We start from the raw sequence: 11,453 nt of genomic DNA on the forward strand, positions 1-11,453 counted from the left end.
TAAAGGACCCGGAGGGCTAGAGATAGGGCACAGAACGTGTACAAGCCCCTGGCTCTGCGTGTTTTCATTGTTATGGTTATTGTTGTTGGTATTCTAGGCTATTCATTGTTATGGTAGAGAGGTGAGGCTGCGGAGCTGCGGTGAAACCTGTCCTGGGCTTGCTGATAAATCCTGTCTTCCGCCCCTGGCGTCTACACAGGGAGGGAATCTGGATGGGGATTGCTGCGCCTTGGTGGGAGGGCAGGTGGTAGCTCTCCAGATCGCAAAAGCGAAAATCACCGTGCTCCCGCTCTAGGTTCAACCATACCCAGCCTTGCCATCTCTCTATCCCTATTCCTCGCTCTTGGTGCTCAGGAAACCTGGGCCATATCCCTTGTCAAAATGTAGATCAGGAAAATGTAGACTAGCTGCTTTCTGAACCGGCAGATGAGTTAGACCGGTATCCAAGAGCCGCTAGTTGAGCAGGACAGGAGATATGGGATAGTGGAGGGGCCTGGACATTGAAGTGGGTCGTGGTACCCTCTAAATGCCTTTGGAGAAGGGTTGGTTCTTCTTGCTTGATGCTAGGATCAAAGCAGCACACTGAGTCTATGGGTGACCAAATTGAACCCTATCTTTGATGAAGATAAAAAACGACAATGCATTTTCTCTGCCTCTCTCTCTCCAGTTAAGTATGAGTCTGGCCTACCAGGAGGGCACTGGGGTTAGAAGCCAAACCCAGAGGCCAATATTGCCATGCCTAGGTCTATGAGGTTTAACAACAATAACAACAACAACAAAGACAGAGGTCTCTGGACTCAGTTGCCTGCAGGTGGAAACTCTCCTGCCTATTTGCAAGGATTCCTGGTGTGAGCAGGAGTGGGTTTGGCTTGTTTGTGTATGTTCATGAAGTGGACAGTGTTATAATTTACTCAGTAGGGTCAGAAGTGTCCCCCAAACCTAGGGCACTATAGTGGTGGCGAGAAAGTCTCTGCTGGACACACTTGCCCTCACCTGGTCACAGTTCCCCGGTCTAAGCTCCAGATCCCTCAGCTCAATTTCTAATTTTTTCAGTTTAGAAAATCAACAGTTACTGGAAGCCTCAGGAAGTTCACTCAGAAACTCCAGAATCCCATTTTGGCCCCACTGCCAGCAACCCAGGCAGGTGGATGGGCCCAGTTAATGTGCCTCTAGACAGAGGATCCTTGCCTGGGGGGGATAAGGCGTGGGTAGTGGGGTCCTTCTCACACCTCTAGGGGGTTGTCTCCTTATTCCAGCCTCCAGGAGGTATGGGGGATATGTGAGGTTGGGAGGGGCCTGTGCATCATCTGGCTGCAACTTTTATGGTTCCTCATTGTCCTTCATTCGGAAATGAACCGCCTTTGATCTTTTTCTCAGGTTGTAAACGGAATTGCCCGTCATTAAATATGGGGGGGGGGGAACCCATCTGTTTGGTCTCCCAGCATTTTTCTTCACAGCTGTTTCTCTCTCTTTTTACCATTCACTTTTTCCAAAAGGACTTTTATTACACCCCCTTCACACCCAGACACCTCTCCCTCCTCCCTTTGCTTTGGAAAATATCTATATATGCGTTTGATCACAAACCAAAGGCCGTGGGGGCAAAGGAGGAGCCTATTTGGGGTTTTGTATTTTTTCTTAAAAAAAAAAAAAAGTCATGGGGGAAGGGAGGGGCTGAGGACACCCAGAAAGGCCTGATTCTGACTTCAGGCAGCCTCAGGATGACCCTTCCTTCTTTTGTGCTTAGCTAATGTTTACATCTAATAATTCATGCACCACCGAAAGTCGTGAGGTGGCCACGAGGTTTAAGTCCCTTTGCACAACAGCTGCTTTTTTTTTTTTAAATCTTATTTTATTTTTTGAATAGAAAGTTGAAACCCCTTGTAATCCCAAGAACGGACCCACAGTGACTTTTTCAGCTCCCAGAGCTCAAAATTAAGACAAAACGAAATAAAAATGAAAACATTCAGATCACACCCAAAAGAAGAACGCACGGAAAGTAAGAGAACTGGAAATTTCCTGGGCCAAGAAGACCTGTCTGTCTTCTGTATATACCCTGTAGATCCGAATTTGTGTAAGGAATTTTGTGGTCACAAATTCGTATCTAGGGGAATATGTAGTTGACATAAACACTCCGCTCATATTCTTTCCCAGAAGAAAAATAGATTGTTTTCTAAATGAGGACAATCCTGTGACTGGCTGCGAGAAGACTCCTTTCTGTCCCTCCCTCAACCAATTAGGGAGAAATCTCATCTACCTGAGGTGTCCCCATGCCCGCCTCTGGAAGCTTGGGTCCTTGTTCACTCAAGAGGTTAATGTTACTGGTGTTTTAAAATTTATCCTTTAAGCCCCGACCTACTTATTTTTATTCTGGGTCCAGGGGGCTTTACTGGAAATCATGAGGGGAGAAGAAAGATTGCTGAAGGCTGCAGTGTGCAAAGGCAAAGGAAATTTGCTTTTCAAACGGATTCGGAGATCGCTATTTCGTTGGGTTCAAGACATGATGCCCTGAAAATATAAGGTTGCCATGGGTGTTCTTGTGCGTGTGATGTTGGTGGGGGCATCTCAGCTAGGGCTCCTTTACTTAGTATTCAAGGATGTGAAATTTCTTTCTGCCACACTGACAGAGGCGGCGGCTTTAGCGGCAATTAGAACTCTTGGTTAGTATTGCTTCGATGACTCTGGAATTAGCAAATTGCTATTCAATTGGTTTTTGAAACTTGCAGGTTTTGTTTTTTTGGTTCTATCTTCTGTCTTTCGTGCGGGGGAAGTGGAGCTGTTCCTCCGACCTTGGGCCTTGTGGGTTAAAAGGGAGGGAGTGGGGAGGAGGACAGACTAACGGACACAGCGAAGCTCACAGTGAAGCTAAATGCGATTTGGAAGGCGAAGTCTCCCCGAATTAGTGCGTGAATTTCCTATCGATCCGTCCGCGGTTCCATTCATCTCTGACAAGTCCCTCCGCGCACCCGCCCTCTAGCTCCCGACGCCTGCTCACTCACCTCCTACCCCTCCTCATCTGGCTGCAGTGAGAAGCCCCAAGCTCGGCGCCCCTCTGACCTAGTGGGTACCCATTTCAAGAAGCGCTCCCTGGTCCGCCAACCACTAAAAACCCGACACAGACACCCAGTGCGCGATGCTCCCTCTCATCCTGGGGAGGAGATGGGGCCCGATGGGAGGCAGAGAACGGTTGGTGGAGGTTAGGTAGGGTAGGGGGTGGGGGCTACACCCGGAGCCCCAACTTCTGAGGGATGCAGGGATTGTGCTCTGCTCAGCCCCCCAAAACAGGCCCTCCAATCTTAACCTGCTCACTCTTTCTTAGCTCATCACCCCTCTCTGTTGTGGAGAAAGCCAGGCGAGGAGGGGGTCGCCCCGCGGGAGCCCTATGTAAATCCTGGTGTTGGGTGGGTGGGGAGGGGGTAGAGAAGGGGAAATAAGCCTCTTTGGCTGGAGTAGGGTCCGGGTGAGCAGATTTCCTTATCCGGGAATCGCAGGCCGGGTGGCCATTGGCTCGGAGGATCACGTGGGCCTCTAACTTTGTTCACTTGACAGTAAGTAGGAGGGCTTTCGGAAACAGGAAAACGAGTCAGGGGTCGGAATAAATTTTAGTATATTTTGTGGGCAATTCCCAGAAATTAATGGCTATGAGTTCCTTTTTGATCAACTCAAACTATGTCGACCCCAAGTTCCCTCCGTGCGAGGAGTATTCACAGAGCGATTACCTACCCAGCGACCACTCGCCCGGGTACTACGCCGGCGGCCAGAGGCGAGAGAGCGGCTTCCAGCCGGAGGCGGCCTTTGGGCGCCGGGCGCCGTGCACTGTGCAGCGCTACGCGGCCTGCCGAGACCCCGGGCCCCCGCCACCTCCGCCGCCCCCGCCGCCCCCGCCACCGCCCGGGCTGTCCCCTCGGGCTCCCGTGCAGCCAACAGCCGGGGCCCTCCTCCCGGAGCCCGGGCAGCGCAGCGAGGCGGTCAGCAGCAGCCCCCCGCCGCCTCCCTGCGCCCAGAACCCCCTGCATCCCAGCCCGTCCCACTCCGCGTGCAAAGAGCCCGTCGTCTACCCCTGGATGCGCAAAGTTCACGTGAGCACGGGTGAGTGCGTGGGCATCCCTTCCCCTCCCACCCCCGGCGCTTTACAGTGAAGGGACCTCCGAGGCATGTGGGGGAGGGAACGAGGGGAAGCCAATTGTCCCCGCTATAAACTCGCCATTGCCAGAGATTTACGGTCTCCTGTTTTCAGAGCCACATAATTACATCGCCCATAAATTTTTATGGCCTAGTGGGCCCTGCGCCTTTGAAGTCATCCTCTTCTTCATTCTCCCAGCGACTTTTTCGCCAGGGATACGCAGCCCCAGTAAAGTTGGAAGTTGGGGAGGGGTGTGGGAGGAGGGGAGGAGAAGGAGGAGGAGGTGGTAATCCGTATTTAAGCAGAGAGTTGAATCAACTTCCTGGATTTTTCCCCCCTTTCTTCCAATCTGGTACCTTGGCTGGAGAAGTGGGCAAAAGTTTTTACTGAGGGGAAGGCGCTGCATGGAATCTGAGCAGTGAGGGTGGGGACTAAGCCCCGGAAAGGTCTAGGGCAACACCCCTCCCACTCCCACACTTCATTCTCCCACCCGGGGTCCTCAGGCCAAAGAGTGAGATGAAAATCTTTCCAAGATTCCTCACAGTGCCCCCTCCCCCAGGCAACAAGGACAACGGCACAGCCTCTCAAAAGTTTGAGCTTTTTCTCTTCCATGGGGCCCGACGTCTTCCTTTTTCGACCCCCTCCCTCCAAGATGAGGTAGTGGGAGCAGGAGACTCAGTGTTAGCTGGAAGAAAGGGTTTTCCCTCCTCCCTTTCAGGGGCAATAAAACTTTCTCTTTCTCCCTCTCTCTGTGTGTGTCCAGTAAACCCCAATTACGCCGGCGGGGAGCCCAAGCGCTCTCGGACCGCCTACACTCGCCAGCAGGTCCTGGAACTGGAGAAGGAGTTTCACTACAATCGCTACCTGACGCGCCGCCGGAGGGTGGAGATTGCCCACGCGCTCTGCCTGTCCGAGCGCCAGATCAAGATCTGGTTCCAGAATCGGCGCATGAAGTGGAAAAAAGACCACAAGTTGCCCAACACCAAGATCCGCTCGGGTGGCACCGCGGGCGCAGCCGGAGGCCCCCCTGGCCGGCCCAACGGAGGCCCCCCTGCGCTCTAGTGTCCCCCAAGCAGGAGCTCGAACCTGGGGGGGCGGGGGGAACAGCGAGCACCGAAGGGGGGATGCGGGGTATGGGAGGGTCCCCGGGCTTGAGCCCAGAAAAATCTATCCACCCTACCCCCACTTTATCTATATGGAATAAACACAGAGAAGGGGGGTAGGGGAGCCTTATTTATAGAAACGACAATAGGGAGCCGGGTAAAGTCCTTCGGAAGCAAGATTCGAGTCTCTTGCTTTCTTCCTTTAAAAAAAAAGAGGGAGAGAAAGAAAAAAGAAAAAGAAGAAAGGAAGAAAAGAAGGAAGAAAGAAAGGGAAAGACAGAAGAGAAATGGAGGAGGCTGCTGCGCCTGGTTTTCAGCTTTGGTGAAGATGGATCCACGCTTCATCTTTAATCATGCCAGGCCTGGGCCCATCTGTCTTGTTTACTCTGCCGAGGAGAAGACGAGCTTCGGTGGCGACCATTACCTCGACACTTGGCTAACAAATGAGGCCGGGCTCGGCCGCTGCCGCCGCCTCTGCTGCTGCTGCCGCTGCTGGATCACAGCCTGGATTTTCTTTCTTTGTCCCTTACTCCTGCCACCCAGCGAATGCACCCTCAGACTGCCAGATAGCACAGTGTTTTGGCCACGGTAACACACACACACACACACACACACACACACACAACTTTCCTCCCTGTCTGTGCCCACTGTGGGGTAGGGGTGGGAAGGCTGCTCCCTCCTTCCCACCATAGGCTTAGAAGGGGAACAGTAGGGAAGTGAGGGGCATCTGCACAACGTGGGTTCCCAAATCTGAACCCAAGAAATAAACGAAAATTAAAAAAGAAAGAAAGAAAGCAATTGAGACACCCAAGAGGGCCTTCTGCTAGAAGGTCCAGCCAGGCCTGGCAGGGTGAGGGGCAGTTGAGTTCTGAGAGCTGGCTCTTCTGGGCAGGACACAATAGTAGAGGTGAGGCCTTCTCTTAGGTTACAAATGAATGTGAAATTAGGAAATAAAATGCTGTGGCCCTCCTACTCTGGAAGGATAATGTTGCAGAACCCTCTCCCGTTGTTATCATTGTTGCATCGTTTATTATTATTAATATTAATATTATTATTATTATTATTTTATGTCATGTGTGTCCTCTCTCCTGTTCTCTTTCTGACATTCCAAAACCAGCCCCCTTCCTACCTCTGGGGCTGCCTGAGCCTAGAACCTTTCGTTGGTGTGAAAATTTGTGTCCTGTACAGAGTGACAACAGAAATAAATGTTTGGTTTCTCGTGACCATCACATCGTGGTTTTGTTGGAATGTTGGAGTTAAGGGTGTGAACAAGTGCCCCCCCCCCAGTGTATATGCCAAGCACCCTAGAGGGTGTGGCCTCACAACGAAGTTTGTCTTCTTTCTTTCTTCTTTTCTTCCTTCCTTTCCTCCTTTCTTCTTTCTTTCTTTCTTTCTTTCTTTCTTTCTTTCTTTCTTTCTTTGTTCCTTTCTTTCTTTCAAAGCTCCATTGGGAATTTCTTCCTCAGAAGCTTCTAAGTTCTGAAAACTGGTTTGTTTTCACTTTGGGGTGGATGTGTTTTGTTTTTAGGCTTAAAAATTTTTCCCCCATCCAGTCCAAAAATGAATCACAAGGGATGGGAGGGCTGATTCCAGTCTCCAAGGGGTGTGTGTGTGTGTGTGTGTGTGTGTTTCATTGTAGGACACTAGAGGCTTAAGTAGGGCAAAATCTTTCATATCGGGATTTATTTGTCATAAGCAAATAAAATGCAGTTAAGCTGTCTCCTTCTAGACAGACGGCTCTATGGTTATTAAAGTTCGAGAAGGGACTCCACGAGGCCAGCCTCTTTCCTCCCTGCAATAAGAAGGTATCACTTTCCTTTGAGGTGTTTAAGGCTTTAATGAGTCTAATTTTTTGCACAGATGTTTCTGGGTGTTTGCAGGGTTTCTGTGTATTTTTATATTACAAAGGAACTAGCCAGTGCCATAGCTCAAACTCTGACAAGCAAATAGATAATCAAGAAGACAAATGGGCTCTTTTGTGAAGCCCTGCTCCTGTATTAATTTTCATTTTCTTTCTCATAGAAAGTATCGAAAGTGAGGCTGGGGACCAAATAGCTGTCTGTCTCTGAGATCCCAATAACCCCTAGAACGGAGTGGGGGGGGAGGGGAAGGAGTGGAGGTGATCCTCAGAGATCTCTGCCAGGTCTGGCTCACTTTTGTGTACTACAGCCAAGAAGTTCTAAGGCCTGAAGTTCCATCCCAGGGTTCTGTGGGCCTGTGATGGCTCAGGGTGTAGCCACACTGCCTCCAAGAAGCTCTACAATTAAAAGTCATTTCGTGTTGTTGTTGTTGCTTGTTGTTATGGTTGTTGATGTTCCATTTCTTCCCAGAAAATAAAGAGCCAATCACTTGCACATGTTTGATTGTTGTTTATTTTACATGTCTCTGGTTAGCCTGTAAGGTTAGTAGGAATCTGAGTAGGTCAGAGAACCCATCGGGCCAGCTTCCCCAGTGTAGTCTTAGAATCGCCCATTAGAATGAAATCAGAAGACCAGTTTTTAAAAAGAAAGGAAAGAAGGATGGGAGAAGGAAAGAGGTGCCTGAAGCCCTGGAGGAGGAGGGGAGGGTTAGCTTTGTCTTGGATGTGGTGTAATGTTAGCTGAGGAGATAAGACAACCAACCCTTAGTTGAGGGAAAAATAGTTCTTAAAAGCCATAAGGCCTCCCCCCAGGAATGTCTAAAGAATCAAGTCAGAGCCGCTCCTTGGAAGGTATGAATAGAATCTTTAAAAAGAAGAAGAAGAAGAAGAGGAGGAGGAGGAGGACGAGGACCGACCGAAGATTTCTATAGAGCTTAAAGTTCACAGCCATTCTGTGTAGACAAGAGCTAAGAAAAATGTGAGAATTATACAGAAAACCATTAATCACTTCTTTTCTTTAAATACGTATCCTCTCTCCTTTGTCATTATTCAACAGCAAATCTCCGCAGACCGGCTGTTGGGGGAAAAAAGTGTTAGCCGTCTCTCCCGGATCTGCAAGGGGGAAAAATTTTGGAGCCATAAAGTTGAAAACTTTTTTCCTCTCAGTTTTGGAAGAAGCCTTTCGTCATGAATGGGACCAGAGGAGCTAAGTCGAGAGGCCGCGAGAGGCACAGAAGGTAACAACAAAACCCTGGCTTGAGCTGCCTTTTTTTTTTTTTTTTTTTAAATCATTTTATGGGCTCTTTTCACAAGGAAAAGAAAAAGAAAACCTCTCACCTCCTCTTTCTTTTTCAACTATCTTTGCGGGGTTTTATTTTATGGTGGATGCTTGGGCAGGTTGGCTGCCTTTTATGATGACTGATGTTTGGGAGAAAAGGAGAGACATGGAGACAGAGAAGGAGAGGCCTGGACACCTGGAGAGTGTTTGAACTGGTCGGGACAGAGGTGTCAGGGCCCCTGAAAAACACCAGAGAGACTGGTCGTGAGGCTGTTCAGAAGGGCTTCTCTGGTTTTGAAAAATGCAGGCGGGCCCTGGGAGAGCCTGTGCGTGCGTGTGTGCCTGTGTCCTGGGACTCTGATTGTCTCCACTGTTTACCAGTGAGATGTTGTCACTGAAGTCGCTTTTTTTTTTTTTTTTTTTTTTTTTTTTTTAATGGAATCCAGTTTTTGAATGGAGTCCCCTAGCCTTGGAGCTGGTAGAAGTGGATTTGGTTTGTGATTTGTATCTAGTTTGGGATTCTAGATAAATCTTTACTCTCTGAAAAAAAGAGAAACTGCTCAGGGCCAGGTGCAGGAGAGGCAGAAATTCTCTTTTGTTCTGCGTCCACCCAGTCCCATCCATCCCACACTCCAAGCCTCCTGGAGTCTCCCTCTGTGTTCACGTTCTTTTCTTTTTTGCTTCTGGGTTTGGGGGCTCTGTTCTTCCTCTGGGGTCTTACTTTTCAGGCTGAGGGATCGGTGGACTCTGCATTAGACCTGACTGTGCCGTCCCCTTTTCCCGGAGGCCTCACTTAGAGAGAGTTTGGAGGCGGGAGGCTGGCAGGATGAAGAGTTCATGGAGAGGCCACGTTTTCTAGGCGATTAGCTTGGTATTAGAACCACAAAATGACCTCGGAAGCCCCTTGACCTCTCTGAGACTGGACATTGTGCTAGCTCTTGCTTCCTGCCCCAGAGGGAAAGTCATACCTCTTCAGGGTTCCTAGCTTCTTTATCCCCCAAGTGCTTTACTAGCTCAGAATTTATGGATCACTTTCTGTTCTTGTGGATTGGGAAGAAAGGTAGAGTTTTGTTTGTTTTGTTTTGTCTTGTCTTTTTAAGTTAGCCCAGAAGTCCTGTGGGTAGGGAGTACGGTGTTGTGTTGGTGTGTCTATATAAAGCCCCTTCCCTAGGTTTGGCTTCAGCTCCATCCCCACCTCAACTCCATTTGCTCTTCTCTCTCTCTCTCTCTCTCTCTCTCTCTCTCTCTCTCTCTCTCTCCCCTCCCCTGCCTTGTTTAAAGCAAGCTGAGGGAAGGACTAAAGGATACAATACTGAGAGGTCAGACAGTCACCAGTCACAGACCATCAGAGGAATACATTCCTGAGCTGGAGAGAAAGGGGTTCCCACCATGAATACTACCTTTGAGATATTCCTTCATATTCATTCTCTCTCTCTCTCTCTCTCTCTCTCTCTCTCTCTCTCTCTCTCCCTCTCCCTCTCTCTCCCCCTCCCTCCCTCCCTCCCTCCCTTCCTCCCCTTTACTCAACTATTTTATGAAGTTCCTTTATTTAGGAAGCTGTTTTTATAAACACCTTTATCTTCCATACCCTCTGATCTTCCTTTTCTAAGTCCTTGGGTACCTCGACAACCAGTAGAGCAAGAGGACCTCGCAGGTAGCTTTGACCACGTTCAGGGCCCACTTTTCAGTGCTAACCAAAGTTGGTAGAAACTTTGCAAGTCAAGAGATAAATGGAAGATTTGCTAAAAGGGGGAAGCTGGAGCTTAGACCCCTTTTCTCTAATTGGTGTTCCATCTTCTGCAGTACACATCCTCAGCAGACAGCACACATGGAAGGAGAGGGAAGGAAGGAGAGATGAAGAGGAGGAAGGAAGGAAGCGGGCTTTTTTTCCCTAGTTGGGAAGAGAGACTGCTCTCCTTAAATTAAGAAAGGAAGAGGCAAAAAGGAAGGAAGGAAAGAAGGAAAGAAGGGAGGAAGAGGCAGTGCTTCGCTGGAGAGCATGTCAGGTTACTTACTCACATTGCATAAATCTTTTCTGTAATTCAGGGACTCTTGTCTCAGACAAGAAATAACTGGAGCCATTGGCTTTTTCTTTGTCCCTGGGTGGCATAAATGGAGGGATGGGGGTTAGGGGTGGGACCTCAGGAAGGAAAGGGGTGGGCAGAGAGGCAAACTGGGACACTTTGATATTGAAAATATTTGGGGCTTGTTGATAATGGGCACCCAGCTACTGCCAGTAAAGATATATAACGGGGTCGGGTCGATTGATTGTCCATTGTGGAGAACCTCTCTAGGTCCAAGTGACAAAGACCTAGTCACGTAGAACTTTTATAAACTGTTTGGTTCAGTTTAAAACCTCTGAAGATTAGGGGTTTACTAAAAGGAAGAAGATCGACTTTAGAAGAGAAAAGCTGGGAACTCTCAAAGGCTTTCGTTCCCCTGGGCTCACCCTGGGCGAAAGATTCCCCCCTTTCTCTCATTTCCAGACCTGAACCTTTTTGGAGCTGAAGGCTGCTTGGGCTCTCCTTCTACATCTCTAGTGGCCACCCCTGGAGGAGGAGGCCTTCCAATCTTTTGACCTCTCCCCCAGTTCCCTAGGCCCTATGCACTCCCTCTCTTTGGCTGCTTGCCTGCCTGCCCGGGCCGAAGGCTGCTTAGTCCCACTAGGGTCCTGGAGGCAGCCTCAGCGCCTGGTGGGTCTCCCTGGGAAGCGGTGACTACGGAGCAGTTTTGATTGGAAATCGGAGTTGGGAAGTTTCCCAGCGTGAGTTGAGCGCTGACGGATTTGTGATCGGCCATAAAACTGGCGCGTTCAGATTCGTAAATCAATCTCGCTTTCCTCAGTCTAAACGTTCGCTTTATCGGCAGCAAGAAAGCGCTCAGCTCGCGCTCAGGCGCTTGTTTATTTGAACGTGGACATTTCCCAGGATCCGAAAAGAGTGTGCGTACTTTAACAGAACCTGCCTGGCCTCTCCTTTCTGTAGCAGAGCTCTCCTTTTTCTTGTCCTTAAAAATTTCATCGTTTTAGCATCGCTTTCTTCAGTTTTAAAGATTGCCATTTCCTCGTGTCCCAACTCTCTCTCTCTCTCTCTC

General features: G+C 49.3%; 1 protein-coding gene across 1 annotated transcript; it reads left to right on the plus strand.

Annotated features, from left to right (window-relative positions):
* Positions 1–7,575, plus strand: Hoxb4 (homeobox B4). Its single transcript, XM_031354630.1, has 2 exons — positions 1–4,086; positions 4,884–7,575. The coding sequence occupies exons 1-2, from the start codon at positions 3,633–3,635 to the stop codon at positions 5,180–5,182; spliced, it is 753 nt and encodes a 250-aa protein (XP_031210490.1). The 5' UTR covers positions 1–3,632; the 3' UTR covers positions 5,183–7,575.
* Positions 7,576–11,453: the final 3,878 nt, after the last annotated feature.

This window comes from Mastomys coucha, unplaced genomic scaffold (assembly GCF_008632895.1).
Source record: "Mastomys coucha isolate ucsf_1 unplaced genomic scaffold, UCSF_Mcou_1 pScaffold5, whole genome shotgun sequence".
Lineage (NCBI taxonomy): Eukaryota > Metazoa > Chordata > Mammalia > Rodentia > Muridae > Mastomys > Mastomys coucha.